Raw genomic sequence first — 21,815 nt, 5'->3', positions numbered from 1 at the left:
AGGGGGCTCGGGGAAAGTGTGACCCGGCAGCTCCGGTGCGTTGCTGGGGAGCGCCGGCTCCGCGGGGCCCGCAGCTCCGCGCCCGGCGTGGGGTGCGGGCGGTGCCGGCGGATCCTCCGTTCCGTTCGGCTCCGTTCCCCCGCCATGGGCCGGGTCCCGCCGTGCGGGGCGGCTCGGGCCGGGCCGGGCCGGGCCGGGCCGCGGCGCCGTCGCCATGGAGACGGGTCCGCCCCGGCCACCCTCGCGCGCGCGGCCCACACCGGAAGCCGCTACCGCTTCCGGGGTCGCAGGCGGCGCCATGGCGGCCGACACGCAGGTGAGTGCGGGACGGGCCCGCGGCGCGGCGGTCGCGGCTCGGTGATGGCGGCGGCGGGTCTGCGCCCGCTGCTGCTCTCCTACGCTCCATCGGCCCGTCTGTGGGGGTCGGTCTGGCGCCCGCGGCCGGCCGGGGACGTGGCAGCGGGCTCGGGCGCGTCCCGGGGAGGGAAGGCCGCGCCGGCGCTGCCCGCCGCAGGGAGGCCGCAATGGCGGCTGGGGAGCCCGGGCTGAGCCGCCGTTCCCTCAGCGGTTGCCGCGGGCGGCTGTGGCTCGGAGGGGAGCGGGGAAGGGCGCTGTCGCCCTCGGGAGGGTCCCGCCCGCTCCCGGAGCGAGTGCCGGATAAACGGCCGGCACAAGGCGGCTGTTCCTCGTGTGCGGCTGCCGGCCTCAGCGGGGGCTGCGGCCGCCCCCGCGGCTGCCGGGGGTCCCGTTCAGAACGGGGGAAGTCGAGCGTTCTCCCCGCGCCCGGCCTGCCGGAGGGAGCGCTCCCCAGCGCCCGGACAGCCGCGATCGGCTGTTACACCCCGGTGGGCTTTTGTCTGCAGCTCGGTGCCTTCGAGGGGGATGTTCCCAAGGCAAATCCCAGCCTTCTCAGCAGCAGGTCCTTACTAGGATAAATACTGCGTTTGTTCTCTGTATTTGTTTGCAGCAGCGCTGCTTGTGTTCTGACTTTGTAACGCGCATATGTATACATCCTAATAAAAAGAAAAAGCAAATGGGTGAAGCGTCTGTTCTGTGGAGAGCGGGGAGTCGTAGTTTGTGCCATCTGGGTAAGGCACTAAGCTGCTTGGGAAGTTCTGTGGTGTTATACGTGATTTATATATTGCATTTCTAGGCTGTAAGGGTAATTTTAATGTGTTTTTTCATGTCTGTACGTCTCCCTGCTTGTGATGAAGCAGCATGAGTAAATGCAGCTTGCTTTGAATTTGCATGTGATGAACTCATGTAATTGAAAGGTCTGAACGAAGAGGAGCTCTTTAATTGCAGCTGGTTCTGTCAGTTCTGATGATAAAGTCGTCCTCCACAGGTCGACCTGTATCCTGCTGTTCAGAGGTGCAGTTCTGCTTTCAGCCAGTTTTTAAGGAGAGCTGAGGGTGTGAGGTGGTCACAGGGTCGGGGCGGTGTGGCTGGCCTCTCCAAATCCCCGGCAGCCGCTGTGCAGGGTTACCCTTCCTGCGCCTCGGCAGCAAGGTTTCACTGAGAGCAGCGCTCAGAAGGGTGGAGACAATGGCTGCTTCTCAATTGCCTGGTTTCCTGCGCTTAGAAAAAGGCTTGTGGCAAAACTGGTAGAGTTTTGCCTGAAGAGGGAAGGAACAGTTTTGATGAGTTTCTAAGGGCATGCTTATTTGCTGCCCTTCCTAAAGATGATGATTATTAAGATCTGAAGTTGCTTAGTTTAAGACCTGAATTTTAAAAGCCTTTCCTGGAGAGCCGTGTTTTGTTTTATGTAAATGCAGGAAACCCGTGAGCGTAGACCGGGCTGAGCCCTGTTCAGTCCCCACAAAGTCTTTCGTCTTGCAGGTCTTGCAAAACTTGGAAGTTCATGGAAAGGGTTTCGGTAGTTCAAGGAGCTGGTTACTGAGAACTTAAGCTTCTTGCTAGTCTTTTGAGACAGCATATCTCACCGTCTCGGTAGCACTTGATAACCGAAACAAACTATTTACAGGAGTTAAACTGCGGGGGGGGGGGGGGCGCATCCTGTGTCCCTTCCTGCTGGCAGATCCAGGTGCACAGTAGCACAGGCATGACAAATATTCAGTTGTGTGATGGGATTTTGCGTTTTGCTTGGGTGACCTTGGGTGCTACTGATAGCACGTGGAAGGAGTTTGATAGCGAGGCGCAACCTTTTGTAATCTGGCAAGTCCAATTTACAAAATGCCTGCGATGTACTTGTTAGTTCTGGAAAAGACTGAAGGCGAGCGGTTCGTGCTTTTTTGGGGCCTGTGTACAGAATTTCACAACTATTGGCAGCCTGAAACCACAAATCAGTTTTTCGGGATGGGCGGCTACGGTCAGCCCTGGGTCGTCTGCAGTTAGAAGCGCCCCTTCAGGGATGCATGGGCTTTAGGAGGTAATACGCACTGAAGAGCACCTTTGTGTTCTTGAAGTGCATTTTTTTGGGTTGCTTTTAAAGGTCCTGTACTCCAGGCTATTGATCTTACCTCTCCCTCTGTCCTACTTTTAGAGGGATAAATGTATCTTGCAGAGCATGAATGCTGTGACAGGGACACAGGTTAACAAAGAGAAAGCAGTCATCCTTTCATCCTTCAGCCGAAGGGGGAGGTTTCTGAGTTCCATCGTGTGTGATGTACATTGAGCCGTTCCGCAGCAGATAAGACCGTGAGTGGTCACATTTGGTCACTAAGAGGTCGCGTGGTGGCAGACGACACGTTTTACTCGCCCTGGCTTTGTGTTCTATGTGTTGATATCGAAGGCAGTCTGACGTTTTTTCCTCTCCGTGTTTTAGATTTCTGACACACTGAAGCGGTTTGCGGTAAAGGTAACCACAGCCAGCGTGAAGGAACGGAGAGAGATCCTCAGTGAGCTGGGAAAATGCATTTCTGGGAAAGGTAGAAGCTTTGGAGTGATGTTCTGGTTACCAGGGTGGGGAAGAATGTTAAAATATTTTGTTTCATAGGCTGCGTGAAGCTTGTGGGGTAGCGAAGCAGGGGGCTGGCGGCATTTGGAGTGTGCTTTCTCACAGTGTGAATTCTAAGCATGGGTTTTGTAGGTAACCCAGAACTCCAGTTACTAGCATGTGTGCTTTTCCAGTTAGTGGTACATGTATGTATGTAGAGAGGGGGAGAGTATGGAAGATTTTAGATAGTCTTAATAAAACAGCTGAAACAAATTTAAAAAAAAAATCTTTCTGATTTCTCTCATTTTCTGAAGATAACTGTGAATTAGCACGTGTTCCAATTTTGCCCTTATTTTTAAAAATATGCATAAAGTGTATAAAAAGGGAGGACTCTGACTATGATCCTTGCAAACAATTTCATGGATGTGTAGGGGCTGTGAGCAGTTCACTGATTTCAGTTGTAAAGCGAATGATGTTTGTGTTGAAGATTAAGAGCTCAGTGATTTATGAAGAAATATTTTGAAATATAATCTGTTACAGATCTTCCAGAGGGTGCAGTGAAAGGCCTTTGCAAACTCTTCTGCCTTACTCTGCATCGATACCGGTGAGTAAGTTAGTGTAGAAAGGCTGTATTTAATCTGTTGGTATTTATGTATTTATTAGTTAAACTGGTAACATCTGGAAACATTAGCATGCAGTGTCACATAGATGCATGACATTGAAAGATGCCGTCTAATAATTAGGCTGTCAAGTTATGTTTGACATTAAAAAGTTTTACAATGCTTACCTTGTGTTTCACTTTTAATTTTGAAATGAAAACTTGCATTCTGTGTTCAGTCTGTAAGAATGCATGCCTGTGTCCTTGTGAAGCAAGACTAAGGTGTCTTTTAGACGTCTTTTAGATCGGATTAAATTGTGGCCTGTTGTAGAGAAGCTGTTCAGAACCCGTGTTTTCCTCTGCAACCTGCCGGATAGCCTCGACATAACTTCTGCTGGCTGAGGAAGGGAACGGAGATTTCTGCCAGAAAGTTCTCCTCTTCTTGGAACAGCAAGGCTAAAATAACTATTAGCTCGACAGCTGAAATGAGAAAGCAGAATCCTTTGTGTGATGCAAGTGTAGTAGTATGTGTGGTGTTGGCAGGATTTGTTATGTTCACGGAGATATATTTTTCTTTCTAGCGATGCAGCATCCCGCAGAGCCCTGCAGCTGGCGCTTCAGCAGCTCGCAGAATCCCAGCCAGATGCAACAGCAAAAAACCTTCTGCAGTCGCTTCAGTCGTCAGGGATCGGCGGCAAGGCTGGAGTTCCCAGGTGCTGGATGAGTTGCTTTGTGTGGAAGTTTGCCGAGTCACTGGTAGTTCGTCTTGTATTCAGAATGATTCTTCTGTTGCTGCTTGCCAGAGGTGTTAAAAACATTCGGAGACGAAGCTGTTAATGACCATTCAAGTGTTCCTTTCTTAACTCTTCAGTCTTCTGTGAAAGCAGAAAGACTACCTTGGTATTACTGCCGGTGGATTGGGTCTGAGTTACAGTTTTGCCTTCAAGGAATAAACTCTTTTATCAAGAAATAGTCTCCAAAATGATTAGGAAAGAGAATTTCCTTGTCCATTGGCGTTCATCTGGTGGAACTCAAGACCTTATCATAGATAGGAAGATAATGAAATTTGAAGCTGAGCTGAGAAACATGCTACTGTTTTATTGTGGTAGCATCTGGGAACATCAGTGGTTCCAAAAGGTGACTTAGGGAATTGTTCAGCTGATACAGGCCACAGAGAGCCGTCCTGCAATGCCTCCATGGAGGAATAGAAGTGTAGCTTTAAAAAAAAATCTGATCTTAGTTTAGAGGCTTGCGTTGATATGATATTTACCCTTCAGTCACAGTGGCTGGCCTTGTACCCAAGGAGACTTTCTACATTCTTTCACTTTGAGGTAAAGGTCAAAATGGGATGAGGATCCTCAGGGAGCTGGGAGGTGGGATCCGTTACCTGAAGTGGAGGGAGGAGGTGAGAGTTAGCAGAAGCCACCACTGAGTAGTGTGCCAGGAGGGAATGAAAGCTGAGAAACGATTTGGCAATCTAAGGCTGGGAAGCTCTGACAGTAAAGATGAGCAGCAGATGAGAAATCTTGAGTCACTTTTTGGGCACTCTCAGTTGGCAAAGTATTTAACTCTCATTTCTGTAATGCCACTGGGAAGATCCAAAAATGGTCTTTCTTATGCTAAGTTTTTTCATTTCCAGCAAGGCGAGATTTAGCCTCTTTTGTGCCATTCAGAAGTTCTGCGTGTTAAACAGGAGCTGAAGCACATAGCTTCTGAGGGCTAATTATTTCCCTTAAAAGCCAAGACTTGCTGTGTTTTTCTGTGATAATGTTGCCTCGCTTATAAGGTGGTGTTCTTACTTGGGCAAAGATGAGTCTGTTACGGACTAGTAGAGGTAAGTTACGTATTGGGAGCTGTAGATTTACATCCTTCTTCTGTTTGTACAACAGTAAGAGCAGTGGATCTGCAGCTCTGCTGGCACTCTCCTGGACATGCCTGCTTGTACGCACAGTCTTTCCAACACCTGAAAAGAGACAGGGAGAAACATGGAAAAAACTGGTAGGTTCTTTTCAGTTTGCAGAAATATCCCTTCCGAGATAAGGACTTAAATATTTCTAATGTCTTTAAGTTGCTGAAACATTGCAAATAATTCTGAACATAACTGACAATGTCATGTTAAAATCCAGGTTTACATTACAATCTTTTTTTGCTTTCTGGTGTGTTTTGATCTCTCCTATTTCGCTGGAGAAAGCAAGAGGTGTATAAAGCCTGAGCGTGGGGCAGTCTTGCTCTGCGCGCTATGGTTCATACCAGTGTTTGTAGACTAGGTGGGCTAGTGGTGCCTCCAGGGTGCAGTCTGCAGCGTGGCCTGAATTCCTTGTGCCTCCCTTGAAGTAGTTGCACGTGATATTCTGTCATATAGTGACAAGTAGCTTTTTGCTTGCTTTTCACCTACATTAGCGACCTGAACCTCTGACCATGCTCATAGCATCTTGGAATATAGTTGGAACACATTTTAAGAAGAGCTATAATCTGATATAAATTGCCATTTTTAAAGTCAGAGTTTCCAAAACTGTTATGCGTGGTTCTGCAAAGTGGTGTGTGTGGGGTTGGAAGAACTTACAAGACCTAAGGACTTTTTCCTAAGCAGATCCAGCTAATCAGTTGCATCTGACACATCTTTTTTGATATGAGCTCTCCGAGAAGCAGGTTCATGAAAGTTTTCTTGGCTGTTTTCTTTGTCAGGTGGAGGTTCAGTGTTTGCTCCTTTTGGAAGTCCTGGGAGGTTCTCATAAGCAGGCAGTGGATGGGGCCGTGAAGAAATTGAACAGGCTGTGGAAAGAGGTGACGTATGCCTTACGTGACCATATTCAGTAGCTGTTCTAGGTTCTCTTGTGTTAATGTGCCTTTCTGTTTTCTCTTCAGAACCAAGATCTGGTGGATCAGTACCTATCCGTCATTCTTGGTCTTGAACCAAACCAGAGTTACGCTGCAATGCTGGGACTTGTGGTGCAGTTTTGCACAGCCCAGAAAGAAATTGATATTATCGAACGATACAAGGTAAATCTGTTGTACTGCTTTTTTTTTTTTTTTTTGTAATAAGTAGTGTTGCTTCTCATGATGGAGAAGAGGGTGGACAGACGTTTCAATGAGGTTGGTACTTTGCGCCTGCCCCTGGTTTCATTATCTGGCAATTCAGTAGTAACGCACTTATGACTACAACAGCTGGGATAGATTTATAGAGGAGGAGCCAGATATGTGGCTTTTTGCTGTGGCCTGTGCATTTATGTAGGTGGCCAGCGCTGCAGCTTTCTGCCTTCTCCCCTGTTGTAGGAGTGGAAGACAGCATTTACCTCTCGTGCATTTTGAGCGTTGGCCTGAAGGGCAGAGCAGAGAGCGCTGATCTCTGCTTGGCTCTCTTATGTGAGGATGGAAGCAAAGCTTCTGCTTAGTGGGTAGGGCTGCCTTTTGGAGGAGAGTGAGGTGGGGTATCAGGCCTGGCTTCCTGATGGTGTGCAGGGAGCTGCGTATGGGTTGTGATGTGGCTGTAATTTGGTGTTTCTGCTTGTTCAGAGTGCTCTCCTGGATTTCTACTTGAAGACCATCCTTATGAGCAAGACAAAGCCTCAGAAGCACGTGCTGGTGAGACATCCTGTTACAGAGCTGTCTGTGCTTTTGTCCTGTGTGCAATGTCCATTGCTGTGCTGAGTGCTTTGTTCCCTTTGCAGGACAGCTGTTCCCCGCTCCTTCGGTACGTGTCTCATGCTGAATTCAAGGACTTAGTTTTGCCAACTCTGCAGAAGTCCCTGCTACGGAGTCCTGAGAACGTGATTGAAAGTGAGTCTGTCATCTCTCTCCATTGCTCTGTCAAAGAGCGTGAACAGTTGTTCGTTAGATGTCTGGAGTTGCCGGGGGAGTGTGTATCTCTGGACTATGCTTTTGGTCCTGTGAGCGCAGGCGGCAGGATTGTCTGGCATCTAAGGATTGGATGTGGAGAAGCAACATCTGTGGTGTGATCCCAAGTGTCTGGGTATGTGATAGCTACTGTTTGAACTGAGGACAGAGTTTCACAGCTGAGTGCTAAGAATAATCCTGAATTAATCTGTTCATTGGGAATCAATTTCAGGGTTTTTTCATACTACTCCTTACTGACCCTGTCTGCTCTTGATGTCTATTGTGGGGAAGGGTGTACTAAAATGCTAAAAACGGTTACTTAACAAAATGTAATATGCCATTATCTCTTCTGTCTTCAGCAATCTCTTGCCTGCTCGTATCTGTGAACCTGGATCTCAGCCAGTATGCTCTCGACATTGTGAAAGGACTGGCCAGTAAGTACGCTAACTTCTGGAGGGAGTGTTGAATTCAGAATAAAGCTTTCTTCCAACTTTCTGGTAGTACCTGTAATGGTGTGATTACTGTTGAAGAAGTTGGTTTGTGTGGGAGGGAAGATGATGCTTTAAGTTGTAACCAGAATAGTTCACGTGACAGTTCCAGAAGCTGAGTCAAGCCACATGTAAACATATGTCTTGGTCTTGCTAATTTTATGCAGTTTGTTGTAGGGAGTGCTTAGTTTGTGCATTATTTTCTAGGTCATCTGAAATCCAACAGCGTGCAACTGATGGATGAAGCAGTTGTGGCATTAAAGAACTTGGCTCGACAGTGTAGTGATCCTTCGGCTGTGGAGTCGCTGGGCAGACACCTTTTTGCCATCTTAGGGGGTGAGTAAATTGTAGGGTAAGCAGCTGAAACGAATAAAGGTTTGCCGACTTCGAGGAGTTTTATGTATTGTTTTTTCTGTTGTCTTTAGCTGGCTGTATGGTAAGGGTGGCCCAACTTGGGTCATGGGTAATGGGGCAAGCTTTTGTATTTTTAGAGAAGATTCTTGATGTTGCACGTGGCTGTTGTCTGTCTGTAAGTAAGCTGTCACCCATTTGTTTCTTGTCGGCAGGCTCAGAAGGGAAGCTGACGGTTGTCGCGCAGAAGATGAGTGTCCTCTCAGGTGAGTCACTCTCTGCTTCTCTGGTGGAGGAAATTCAGCAGAAGGCTGAGTGAAAGGGATCTGTACTTAAACTTTTAGGATTCCCTGCCTGTTGATCTAAATTGTCTGTGGTTAATGTCACAGAGGGTGCTGGATACTGCACACCAGTTCTTGACTTTCTCTTCAAAGGAAGTAAGTGGCTGGTAGGCTAAAATGTTTTACGGAAGGAAGATGACTGTATCCTGGGTAAAAATGAAGGCAGAGGTCCTGCAGTGTTCGTACTTGGTGGGTGTTACATCCAGATGTAGTGACAAGAGAGAGATACCTGTGCAAGGATTGAAACATGAAGGGTCCTTCTTGATTGTTTTCAGATTTTGCAGCAAGTGCTGTTAGTTTGGGAACTAATGAGAGAATTCTGCCCTTTCAGGGATTGGCAGCCTTAGTCACCATGTGGTTTCTGGATCCTCTAGCCAAGCTCTGGCTGGAACCGTGGCTGAGCTTTTCATCCCTTTTCTGCAACAAGAAGGTGAGACCTCTTGCCTTCGTTCTGGGTTTGCTAAGCTGCTTTCGTCTTGAGCAGGATTTTCATATGGCCTGTTATTCAGGATAAACCTGGATTCTTGCATGTTGTGTTAGACTTTATAATCTGTTGCTCTGTTTTCATGAGCCCTGGAGAGAGTGCTGTGTCTCTTAGAAGCACATCCCTTCTTTTCCTGCCTTCTCCTGATGTTGTTACCTGCTTTCAGTTTTACGTTCCTGTGTTTTATGCAACTGCTGTACTGACATGAGCTCTGTGTTACTTCCTAGTCCATGAAGGCACGTTGGTTCATGCAGTCTCTGTCCTGGCTCTTTGGTGTGCTCGGTTCTCCACGGAAGTTCCTAAGAAGCTGATAGAATGGCTAAAGAAAGCCTTTAGCCTTAAAACATCTACTTCAGCCGTGAGACATGCCTACCTGCAGTGCATGCTAGCCTCTTTCAAAGGTAAAATTGTGCAGCTGTCAGTAACTCTCTTGACTGTGTGGCTTAAGAGAAGAGTAATCAGCTTTTGTACTTCCTGATATAAGTAGATAGCTGCATAGATTAAGAAAGATTTTGTAAGGCAGTATCTGTTCATCAGCCTCCTTTGTATTTCTCCTTAAACTCTCTTTTCCCTTCAAGCCTCCAAAGTTGGTTTGTCTCCTTGTATTACTAGCATTTACTGCCCATCATGCTGTCTTTTCATATACCCCCAAAGTAGTTTTTGTTTGCTTTATTTTTGTCTTACACTTAAATTGTAAGGTTTTTAGCTCAGGGATTGTGCTTTTTTTTTTATGTAGCACCCAGCATGCTGGGATCTTGGTCTGTGCTTTTGGCTCTCAAGAGTTTTAAAAAAAATTAATAAAAATTAATGTGTTTGAAATTAAGATCTTCAGAAATTGTAAACTTCTGGTGATCCTTTTGAGATTTGCTTGTATTGGTCTTATCCTCTTTGACTTCAGCATTTCATCCATGGGTCAACAGGCGATCAGTCTGGTGCCTGCATGTGAGATCTCCCTTTCTTGTCGATGCAGTGTGAATCAAAAGGATGGTATACGTTTGCTTTAAGAGGTCAATAACCCAATCTGTTGTATAGGTACAATGGATTAGCCATCACTTTCTCAATATGGTTATGAGTGAAACTGTAGTTCTAGATTTGTCTTTTGTAGCTGCCAGGAATTTCTGTGCTATCATAGGGCTGAAAAAGCCACTCCAAAACTACTTTGATGTCACAGGATGGTGGTTCTTTCAGAGATGTCAACGTGGCAAACCTGAAGTTGCTCATGCTTGCCATGGGCAAGGGGGATTACTTGTGAGTGGTGTGTGCAGCTATTAAAGGGATCAGGGCCCAAGACATTCGAATTCCAAAATAATTTACTGGGCACTGGAATGCTGACTACTGTTGCTTTGACCTACCCAATGAAGCATCCAACTGGGACATAAAGAAAATAGGTATTCTAACTCAGAGGAGTTAGCTAAAACACTACCTGTGAATACTTAACATGGAAAATCACAGGGTCTTTTGTTTCCTTTTTCAGTATTGTGTGTGCAGTGTTGCTTCTGGAAATACCAGGAACACCTAGCTCAGTTTCTGTGGAAGCAAGGGTCGGGGACCAGTGGGATTCCTTGACTTGTGAATGTTTGAAGTGGAACAGATGGTTGTGACTTGCCAGGAATTTACTTTCACTCTCTTAGGGAAACACAGTCTTTTAAGTCAGACATCCTGTGATTTGAGTCAATTCTTTTAATGTAACTGAATTAGCATTTTCTTTCGCATCCCTTGAACAGAAACATGTATTGAGACAGGACTGTTTTATCTGTGAGGAAAGGACTAAAGTGATTATCATCTAGCTTTTCATAGTTACAATGATAGTAGTGATTGGCAAATAACTCTGGGAGACTGAGAGTCTTCCCGGTATGTGTCTGGTTCCTTTCCTTGTCTCATGACAACAAAGGACCATTGATATCCTTGTGATGTAAAATATGAAGGACCATGTTGTTTTGTAATTTGTCTCTCTGTCTCCTCAGGTGACACGTTATTACAGGGCATGGACTTGCTGCCAATGCTGATCCAGACAGTAGAAAAAGCAGCATCTCAGAGTACTCAGGTTCCCATGGTAACTGAAGGAGTTGCTGCAGCTTTGTTGATCTGCAGGATGTCTGTAATTGAGGGACAAACTGGTAAGGTCACAAAACATCTAGTAGAATCCAATATAAGCAAGTTCTGAGGGTTAACATTTTCCTTGACAATGTGCATGAGATACTGTTCCTTACTCTGTGTATTGCTTCTGTATAGAGAAGCAATATTTTGTATTTTCGTAAACCAGGAAAGGATTTATTCCCATCTTTCTCGGTTATGTCAGTGAAGAGTTTTTGCTGTTACGTGCCTTTGCAAATTACAGCTTCCATTCGCTTAGGGCAGTATTCCTCTTTATTCTGATAGAAGTTGTTCACCCAGTCCTTACACGCTAGGGCTTGACTGATGCATTAAAAGTATTCTCTACAAACCACCTTTGGAAAGCACGAGGACTGGAATTCTGTCTTCCGTTAGAGGATATTGCAAGAACTGTCTGAATTCACACATCTGCCAGGATATAAAATTCAAGTGTGTTCTGTATGTCGAAAGCAACGTGCCAGTTTCCTCCTTTCCTTCATTTTTAGGAAGGGTCACCCTATGAAAGATTAAGATGAAACAGAGTTTACATTTCACAAGTGTTTGTCAGAGAAATATATATATTGTCAGTATATTTCCAATATACTTTTGGAAATGCTTATAGATTTGAATTGAGAGAGATGAGAGGCTTTATAACTGAGGACAAGTAAAGCTAGAAAAAACTTGAGCGATTTCAGGAGACAGAATTCTGCTGTATTTTATGTACACTGGTGAGTTCTGCCTTATTTTGAAACATCCTTGATAGACATCTGTTCTTTTCCCGTCAGAGTCTAAGCTGAGTGGTTTCTGGCAGCTGATTCTGGATGAGAAAAAACAAATTTTTACATCTGAGAAGTTCTTGCAGTCTGCATCAGAGGAAGGTAAATTCTCAGTTATTGTATATCCAGTTTTAACTCCATTACTTAGTACTTACAAGAGCTACTGTTGCTGTTAGCCCTGCTATGTGACCCTTGGAGGATCCAGTTTCAGATTAAAATGAACAATGTGCGCTTTCAGAAGTACATTCAGACTAGTTGTAGTCTAAGCTTGACAATTAATTAATTTACTTCTTAATGAACCTGAGTTATCAAACTTTTATAATTCCAAATTTGTATATTCTGTAAAAGTCTTTCCAATACGAAATGTGCCTGTGTGGTACCCCAGTGCGTAACTAAATAGTTGCAGCCAATGTAAAGGGTGTGGAGAAGCCTAAAACTAAGGAGATGGGGAAAAAGGAAAATAAGACTGGAGAGCAAAACATGTAATTGAAAATCTTAAGATATATTGGGGAAGAGTAGTAACAGATAGTAAATTAATTGAGCTATGTATTAGTGTCTCTATGCTCTATTTTGTTCTCTTGTGTCTAAAGACTAATTGAAAAAAAAAAATTGAATGTGCCCAAAAGAAAACATTACTGGCTATATTTTAAACTGAAAGGTTTGAAAATGAGTTCATGAATCGTTTCTCTGAAATGAATTCATTTATCTTTTGTACCAAGCTTCGAAGAGGTAAAGTTTTCTAAATGGGAAATAACATAATTTCATCCCTGTTTCCTGAAGGCAGCGTGTATATCCATTCGTTTTCCTTCCCGAGCCTGCAGGTATCCTGAAGCAGCACAATTGGGATTAGCAGCACTGATGCAGTGAACATGCTGTTTATCATTTGGTTTGCTCTGTTGACATAGACAAAAATAGGTCACACTTACTGGTCAAAAAAATTCTGCTGGGATCCAGCTAACAACAGTTCTATTAAACCACGATTCCGTTTCCAGTCTTGGCAGATCTGAGTTGGACTTGTCTCTGGCTTCACTGAGAAGATTATATAGAGGCTCAGTGTGGGTAGCCATTTTCATGTGTCCCTCTTGCTGTTTGTTTGTTTTCAGGTAAAAAAAATAAATCTGGTTCCTTATGAAGTCTCATGCTATTTTAAATATTTGTCTTTTCCCACAGCAATGTGTACAGTACTGCAGCTGACAGAGCGCCTTCTCTTGGATCATGCACAACGGCTGCCTGAAAGTAAAGTTCAGTACGTAGTCTGCTCTTGCTGCCACCCATCCCTGACTTATCCCTGAATGTTAATGCGGGCAGTTGGGAGGAGGGTGGGCTTGTGACTTTGCACAAAACATTGAACTTCTGTGCTTTTATGTCCAGTTGGTTTGCAGAGCTGCCTCCCTTGCTAAACCTGTTTATTTCCCTGTTTGCAGGCAGTATCACCGTGCCCTTGTTGCAGTACTGCTGAGTCGGATCTGGCATGTTCGAAGACAGGCCCATCACACAGTTAAGAAGCTCTTGTCCTCTCTGGGAGGGTACAAACTGGCCTATGGGCTCTTGGAGGAGCTGAAAGCGGTTCTCAGTTCTCACAAGGTGAGTAGTCAAGGAGCCTACTCTCCACTTCGCCAGTTGTTTGTGTGCTGCCAATCACCTCCCTACCCTAGACTGGCTGTTAGTATTGACATACAGCGTGATATGAAGATGATTCAGTTCCAGCTCTGCGATCTCCTGGGCTGCCACTTCTTACTAGATTACTGCATATTACTGCATCAGTGTCTGTGGTGTGCCTGGTCTTCCTTATATACACAGAAGACATGCTATTCAAATTTATTTGGATAGGAAGCTGCAGTTTTCCATGATGTTCTATTATTTTAATCCAAATTTAATCCCTGCTGGAAGACCAAGTGCTTAGTTTCTTTCTTGGTATCCTGGTCCTTTGGCCCTGGCTTATAGCTTAGGCTGCCTATTTAAAACAAAAGTAACATAAATACTTTAGCAGCAACTATTATCAAAAATAAAAAGAAAATAAAAAAGGAAACAGTGAGTCCAATATCCTTGGGCATGCTGCTAAGCCAGCGCCATTCCAGTTGTGTAATAGATTAAGTTGCATTAATTAGGTACCAAGGCTGGGACTTTGTAAATAGTCTTCCCATGTCACACATACAGCCTGAATAAAGTGGTTTTGAAAAGATACTGAGTAAAATTGGACTGCAGAAGTTGGGCATACTGTTCCCAGCCAGCTGGTTCAACCTTTTCCAAAGTACTCTTTGCCAAAAATGATCGTTTTAGTTTTATTTTACCCCTGCTTGCCAAATCTAGTATAGTCCTTCGTTCTTCTTTCTGTCACTGTCATCTCTGTGCTTTGGTTCCACTGTTACCCTTTATCCCTTCTTTGCTTTGAAAACTTCAGGCTGTTGGCACTGACAGAGGGAGGCGGTTGTTGGTGTTCAGTGTGGTGTTACTGTGGGGAAGGCTTGCTGTGACGTGTTAATGACAAGTTGTCTGCTCAGGTTCTGCCTCATGAGGTCCTGGTGATGGAGTCAGGAGAACTGTCGGAGCTAGGAAAGACGTACATTCCTCCCCGCGTCCTTCATGAGGCACTCTGTGTCATCTCAAGTGTGGCGGGGCAGGATGTGGATTCTGTTGAGCCCGAAAAGCTGGCTCTGGAGATGCTGCTGGTGAGCCACCATCCATCTGTAGGTACGTGAAGGGATAAGACCGCTGTCATGGATAACGTGGGGTTTTTATCTTACCTTTTTTTTTGATTATGTTAGCAGTCCGCTTCATATTTTTTATACTTATTTATCCTCTTTGCTAGTGGCAGTGCAGCCAGGTCTTTGGCCAGCCCTCCTCATCAAGATGAAGATAGATCCCAAAGACTTCATTAGCAAGCACCTGAATGACATATTACCCAGGATCACTGCCTACACTCCGGAGAACCAGGTGATAAACTTCTGCTTTCCTTGTGTTAGTTTTGGGAGATACTTTGGAACAGGACAATTTTCTGGAGGAGTTAAGTACTAACTGATCTATGAGGATGGAGATCTGTCTAAAAGGTGGGGAAAAGGCAGGTTCAAAGAAAATGTCTCCAATGAAAAGGAGCTGGGATTTAAGGGCGGAAGAATGTGTACCGGCAACCGAGTAGAGTTCTAGATAAGATTCAAGTACCCAGTGAACAAGGAATTAGAATATAATGTGGACTCCCTCAACAGGGCATACTTTTTTTGATACAATTTCAAGAAATATCGATAATAATGTTTTTCCCTTTGTTTTCTTGGTAGTCGACTATGAATGCAGTGGGATCTCTTTCTCTGCTTTCACCTGGTAGAGTGCTCCCACAGCTCATCAACACTATCTCAGCATCAATGGAGAATCCAGCTCTCTGCCAGGTTACCCGAGAGGAATTTGCCATCATGAAGACACCAGAGGGAGAACTGTATGACAAATCTATAATACAGAGGTAGGACTTTATAATTTCTTTTCTCTGTGCACCTGGGGATTGATTGCTGCTGACATCTAGCCAGTGGGTGAGTGGGTTTGCCAGATGCTCTTTCTGGAGAGGAGCTCCTGGATTTGTTGTGCCTGGATCTTAGTCCTGAGCAGTGCTGACTCTTTTCTCTACTTTTCCATCTCAGTGCTCAACAGGATAGCATGAAAAAGGCTAACATGAAGAGAGAGAACAAAGCCTATTCCTTCAAGGAACAAATCATTGAGCTGGAGCTGAAGGAGGTGAGTTGCTGGGAACGGGAGGGCCAGGCTGGTGTCAGAACCTTCACTGCTGTCTCACATGTGTAGTTTCATGGCTTCTGGCATATGTGTGTACACTGTTGGGAAAGATTCTCTGAACTTTGAATACCTAAATGTTGTCTTCTCTTACACCTGCATGCATCAGTTTCTTTTCTCTTTTATCTGTGTTTGTTTCAATTTATGTCATATTCTACTTGTTTGTGAGTGCGCTTACTGGTTGGTAGTATCTGTATTTTCTCTTCATCTCTTGTTCAATGTATCTCATGTAACTTTTTCGATAAGGGTTGTTAAATAGGTGCTTCCATCTTGTTGACAGCTGGCAGTTCTGTTCAGTCTGGCCAGAGCAATGGGTGTAGGTGGGGGGAAGAATTTGATGAAAGGAAGGGAACGTACCAGGTTGACTGGAGCATTCTTTTAGTGAAGGTTGACTTGTGTTTGCTCTGGGGAGGATGACACGCCCTTCCACTGTAGAAAGAGCCGGACAGCTCTTTTTGATGATATCAAATAATTTGTGACCTATTTAAACATGAGAGGAACCGATGTTATGCTGCTAATGGGACACTAAAGTGTTGTTGATTTCCATTCGTGTCTTCACTTAAGAGTGAGAGGCTTGGAAGAATATTTTGATGCTCTTTTAAAAGTAAATTGTGAAAAAAACAATGTGTCCAACTTTCTTCTCTACCTAGTTAAGGAGATGTTGTTAATAGTTCCTGGTTAATAATGTCCATGTCTCTTTATTGCAGGAGATAAAGAAGAAGAAAGGAATAAAGGATGAGGTGCAGCTGACTAGCAAGCAGAAGGAGCTGATGCATGCACAGCTGGAAAGGGAGTCTCAGATAAGAAAACGACTGAAAGAGGTAAGTTTTGATGGTCTTTTTTGCCAGCTCTGCAGCTATCATGACCCAAGTCATTTTGATAACAGGAAAATGGAGTAGCGTAGAGAATATTTGGCAATAATTTATTTGTTTCTTTCATTAGGAATTAGATTTAACAACTTGATTTTTTTTCCCGATGAATTTTTTATGGTAACCTTTTGAATTGTTTCTCTTATAGCTTGATAATGAGCTGGAAACAGCCCTAGGACTCCTGGACACTGTTATAAAGAGAAAGCCTCCTGGTCTAACTCAGTACATCCCTGGTCTCATCGGTTCCTTCTTGCCACTTTTTCGATCGCCTTTGGCTGCTCCAAGGATTAAGGAACCTTTTCTTTCCTTAGCTTCCTGTGTCATGCCTGCTCGACTGAAAACCTTTGGTAAGTTTTTGCAGTTGCTATTTAAGGGCAGGGAGCACTAATTTTATGGCAGGGTGGTGCAAATCCTTGCTCTTACAAGCCGTGGATCATAACCGTGTACCACAGACAGCCAAGAGGAAAAGCCACCCTGGAACAGTGCTTAGGGAGGTGACTGTGACATCCCAGAGATCCTGCTGCTGCAGAGGACTGGGTCCAAAGACAAGGACTTGTCTAGTCATTGTGACCACCTCTCAGGAGCACTTGGTGGCAATGGGACTGTCTCCCCTCTGCAAAGTTTGGAGGATGTGAGTGTAACTCATACATGCGGGTGGGAAGGAAGCCGTCGCCTATTAGCCTTGGGGCTCTGCTTCCTTCTCCCTGCCTCTTTTGCAGCCTGGGCTGTTGCCCAGAGCTTAGTTATAATTCCTGGGTCTGTGTTCCTGTTTCTCTCAAGAAATGTTTGGTTTTAGTCCTCTCATGGATTCTTTATTCTTTCATACCAGGTACTTTAGTGAGCCACGTGACCTTGCGCCTGATGAAACCAGAATGTGAATTAGATGAATCCTGGTGTCAAGAAGAGCTGCCTACTGCTCTGAACAGAGTTGTTAGCTTGCTGCATGCCCATACCATTCCTAGCCGAACGGGCAAGGGAGAGCCAGGTAAAGAGTACTGTAGATCCCTCTGACGCCCGCCCCCCCGGCAATAACTCTGTGAGCTGTTTTAGTTTTGATGGTTTGTATAATGTTTTATAGAGGAGACTTGAATTCTCTTTTTTTAAATCTGATAAGACTTCATAGATAAGAAAAACCTTAAGGGTTTTTTTTGCAGTGGTAGTAGTAGAAATGATGTTACAAGTATAGTAAGTGTAGAAATTAAATAACAGTATTTTTCCTTAAAATGGTTCATACAGAAATAATAATAGCGAAATTAAGCCTCATCTTTGCCAAGGACAGTTCCTACCTTTCAACATCACTTAGCATAAGTGATTCAGTGAGACTAAGTGGAAGGACAAAATGATTGCTTGTTATCTGTGATCTCAGCAGTGAAGTGCCTGTGGCCTCTGCTTGTTTGCTGTGTAGTGCTGCAGTTCATGAATATTTTATTCTGGCACGGTTGTAGAAGAAGCAGTTCTTTCCCACTCTGTAACACGAAGACAAGCACCAATATTTTTGCAGTGCAAGAATATGATCTTGCACTGCAAAAATCAAATCAGCTTTTTTTTCTTGAATTTTTTTTCTTTTTTTTTTTTTTTTTACCCCCACTGGATTAGTTTTAACCTAGATGACTTCCAGAATCTGCTTCACAATGCGGTGCGCAAGTACTCTTACCACTACATTGAAGATAATAGTACAGGAGAGAGAGGGTAGGTCCGCTTCCTTTGGAGGCGGGGATGGCTCAGGCTGTCCTAACGCATCTGCTGTGCTGTCGTGATAGAATCATAGAATTGTTGAGGTTGGAAGGGACCTTTAAGATCATCGAGTCCAACCTTTAGCCTACCCTGACAAGAGCCACTTCTAAACCATGTCCCTCAGTGCCCCATCTACCCTTTTTTTAAACACCTCCAGAGATGGTGAATCCACCACCTCCCTGGGCAGCCTATTCCAATGTTTAATAACCCTTTCAGTGAAAAAATGTCTCCTAATATCTAATCTAAACCTCCCCTGACGTAACTTGAACCCGTTTCCCCTCGTCCTATCACTTGTCACCAGGGAGAAGAGGTCAGCCCCCATCTCTATACAACCTCCTTTCAGGTAGTTGTAGAGGGTGATAAGGTCTCCCCTCAGCCTCCTCTTTTCCAAGCTAAACAACCCCAGCTCCCTCAGTCGTTCTTCATAAGGTTTGTCCTCCAGGCCCCTCACCAGCTTTGTAGCCCTTCTCTGGACACGCTCCAACACCTCAATGTCCCTCTTGTAGCAAGGGGCCCAAAACTGAACGCAGTACTCGAGGTGGGGCCTCACCAGTGCCGAGTACAGGGGGATGATCACTTCCCTAGTCCGGCTCACCACACTATTCCTGATACAGCCTAGGATGCTGTTGGCCTTCTTGGCCACCTGGGCACACTGCTGGCTCATATTCAGCCGGCTGTCAACCAACACTCCCAAGTCCTTTTCTGTCGAGCTGCTTTCAAGCCATTCTGCCCCAATCCTGTAGCGCTGCATGGGGTTGTTGTGACCCAAGTGCAGGACCCGGCACTTGGCCTTGTTGAACCTCATACCATTGGTCTCAGCCCATCGGTCCAGCCTGTCCAGATCCCTCTGCAGAGCCAACCTACCCTCAAGCAGATCAACACGCCCGCCCAGCTTAGTGTCATCTGCGAACTTACTGAGGGTGCATTCGATCCCTTCATCCAGATCATTGATAAAGATATTAAAGAGAACCGTCCCCAGCACCGAACCCTGGGGGACACCACTTGTGACTGGACACCAACTGGATTTAACTCCATTTACCACCACTCTCTGGGCACGGCCATCCAGCCAGTTTTTTACCCAGTGAAGAGTACACCTGTCCAGGCCATGAGCAGCCAGTTTCTCCAGGAGAATGCTGTGGGAAAGATAGAGGGGGTTTGTTCAGGCTCTGGAGTTGTCCACCATCAAGCTCAATCAAAAGCTGCTGTGGTAGATGGTTTATAATTTTTTAAAGGAAACGTAGGATTCCGATTGTCGCCTACCCCAGTAGTTCAGTTCTCCTCTTGCTGTTCTGTTGCCAGATAGTTGTGTGACGGTGGCACATGTAATCCTCACAGCTGAGTAGTAGCAATCGACCATGTTGAGCACCACTTCAGTGCTGAACATCTCAAGTGATAATTCAGTGTCTCCACTGTGCAATTTATTTCCATAGTAAGTGCAAATTCATTAACATTCAAATCCATTTTCAGGCTTATTTCCTGAAAGCAGTGAAAGTATTTTCAACCCTTGTCCTTCAAAATTTCCTACAGTGCTTAATTAAAGGAATATCTGATATTTTTTTCACTTCTGCAGGAGAAAGGAAGTAGGTTCCATAGTGCTTTGTTGGACAAGTCATGTTATATTCCCACATGATTTTTCCTCATTTTCCAAGTTCCTTTGAGTGTAGTCTTGCAATATTATTTACCATGACACCTCCGAGAGACCATACCTCATTCTAATGTTGACAATAAAATTTATCATTCATTGCTGAAATGCCAAGATACATTTTATAATCTTTTTTGTATTGGTCAATACCAGCCTCTGTGTTAATAGAACATTTATGTTCTAGATAAAGCTTTCTTCCTCCTGCTGCATATAGAATGACAATTGCTTAAGCCTAAAAATATCTGGCCAATAATTTAAAACAAAACTAACATAAAAGCAAACAGATATTGAGTAAAAAAAAAAAAAAAAATCCCTCATCAGAGATGGAGGGGGTTTTACCTAAGCTATTCCTGTTAATAGCTAGGAGCTCACAGTGTGTTTGGTATTTAATATTTCTCCCTTGAACTACTTTTGCAGTATCTGTGCCCTACATAAGCTGACTAATACTGCAGTATTGTATCTGCAGTGCTCTTCATCTGCATCTTAGAAATTTAAAATCTGGTGTTCTCTTACAGCACAGATAGAATGTAGAAAGGAAAAGTTTTCCCTGGCCATCTAGTGCTTGACGTTTAACTGGGCCAACTGGAGGTCTGGAAGGAGCATTTGTTATGTCCCACAGCCAAGCCCCTGTGGGAAGGAAGGATCAAAATCTTTAACAACAGGAATCCAAAAGCTTTATTTTTTTCAAGGTGCGGGGGGGAGTCGAGACTTGCAGCAGAGTTAGAGGGACCTCATTGTCAGGAATCCAGCTGCAGGCTGGAATGACAGGTTAGCTAGGTTGGTAGGAAGTGTTTAAAGGGAATATAGCTGGCAAATGGGCCCCTACTTTGGGACAGATGAACTTTAAAAGTGAATTAGTTAAATTGTATCAGATCCCTGTGTGAATCCTCCTGCTCAGAAGTAAAATTGACCATAATTTTTTTTTTTAGTTCATTTTAATTCTCAGAGTGTACACACAATCTTAATGCACTTTAAATAACAGATTTTGTTTCACCTTTGGTTGTGTGATGGATTTGATTTTGTGTCCTGTCCCCCCCCGCCTGCAAGTATTTCCAGGACAGACAAAACTTCAGTTTTGCCTGTCTACTTTAGTCTATTCAGTTGTTTCAGTTTCACTTACAGTTTGTATTTTTGCACTGTCAAAGCATGGGAAGTAATTTGGAATCTTAATGTGACATTAGTTAAAGCCAGCTCATTGGTGTAGTGACCAACAACATTAGGTGGAACCGTAGAATCGTTTAGGTTGGAAAAGACCCTTAAGGTCATCAAGTCCAACCATTAACATAGCACTGAAATGCCAAAAGTCACTGCTGGAGCCACGCTGTTGGTACCGTTAAGTGAAGTGGCAAAGGGTAGAGGCTAACAAGGGGCTGGCTGCATGCGCTGCTTTCAACAGGCTAAACTTTGAGAGCGGTAAATCCAGACACACAGGAGGCAGTGCCCTTTAGACCGCGTGTTTCTAGGGGCACAGAAATACTTCGGGTCAGGTAGCATGTGTGTACCTAAGGCTGAATCAAGCTGGCCATGTCCGTTATGCTCTACCAAGGTGTAAATCTTACACCAGTCGATATTCTAAAACAAAGACATGCTTAGAGTTATAAAATTTGGGAATATAACAAGATCAGCTGTGCTCACAGGTTTGTTTTTCCTTTTTGCAGGTGCTGCGCCATTGTCAGCTCCAGCATTTTCCTTAGTCTTTCCTCTCCTAAAGACTGTTATGACTGAGACACCTCATGACAGTGAAGACAAGGAGGAGTTTCTGGTCAAGATTCTGCAGATCCTTATGGTCCACGCTCAGTTGAGATCATCAGCAAATGGCCAGGCTTTGCTGGTGGATGAGGTGAGTGAGAGCTGTGGGGATGAGATGACCTCCTTCAACAGTTGTTCGGATGAGGCGTGGGGTAAAACAGCTAATGTATAAACTGGACAAAGCAGAT

General features: G+C 44.7%; 1 protein-coding gene across 2 annotated transcripts in view; it reads left to right on the top strand.

Moving 5' to 3' along the window:
• Positions 1–277: 277 nt before the first annotated feature.
• GCN1 (GCN1 activator of EIF2AK4) overlaps positions 278–21,815 on the top strand; it is a 44,313-nt gene continuing 22,775 nt past the window's right edge. For both annotated transcript variants that reach the window (XM_074606023.1, XM_074606022.1), the window contains exons 1-26: positions 278–316; positions 2,786–2,888; positions 3,437–3,500; positions 4,076–4,207; positions 5,384–5,492; positions 6,180–6,278; positions 6,360–6,494; positions 7,008–7,076; positions 7,163–7,271; positions 7,688–7,762; positions 8,024–8,152; positions 8,383–8,433; positions 8,840–8,938; positions 9,220–9,393; positions 10,957–11,109; positions 11,869–11,961; positions 13,030–13,105; positions 13,284–13,443; positions 14,361–14,550; positions 14,669–14,793; positions 15,132–15,310; positions 15,486–15,579; positions 16,341–16,454; positions 16,651–16,849; positions 17,332–17,487; positions 21,537–21,718. In XM_074606023.1, the coding sequence (XP_074462124.1) occupies positions 299–316; positions 2,786–2,888; positions 3,437–3,500; positions 4,076–4,207; positions 5,384–5,492; positions 6,180–6,278; positions 6,360–6,494; positions 7,008–7,076; positions 7,163–7,271; positions 7,688–7,762; positions 8,024–8,152; positions 8,383–8,433; positions 8,840–8,938; positions 9,220–9,393; positions 10,957–11,109; positions 11,869–11,961; positions 13,030–13,105; positions 13,284–13,443; positions 14,361–14,550; positions 14,669–14,793; positions 15,132–15,310; positions 15,486–15,579; positions 16,341–16,454; positions 16,651–16,849; positions 17,332–17,487; positions 21,537–21,718 (3,087 nt within the window). In that variant the 5' untranslated portion in view covers positions 278–298. The remainder of the gene's footprint in view (positions 317–2,785; positions 2,889–3,436; positions 3,501–4,075; positions 4,208–5,383; positions 5,493–6,179; positions 6,279–6,359; positions 6,495–7,007; positions 7,077–7,162; positions 7,272–7,687; positions 7,763–8,023; positions 8,153–8,382; positions 8,434–8,839; positions 8,939–9,219; positions 9,394–10,956; positions 11,110–11,868; positions 11,962–13,029; positions 13,106–13,283; positions 13,444–14,360; positions 14,551–14,668; positions 14,794–15,131; positions 15,311–15,485; positions 15,580–16,340; positions 16,455–16,650; positions 16,850–17,331; positions 17,488–21,536; positions 21,719–21,815) is intronic.

This window comes from Larus michahellis, chromosome 13, assembly GCF_964199755.1.
Source record: "Larus michahellis chromosome 13, bLarMic1.1, whole genome shotgun sequence".
Taxonomy (NCBI): domain Eukaryota; kingdom Metazoa; phylum Chordata; class Aves; order Charadriiformes; family Laridae; genus Larus; species Larus michahellis.
The sequence above is the reverse complement of the archived record's forward strand: the minus strand, read 5'-3'. Positions and strand labels throughout refer to the sequence as shown.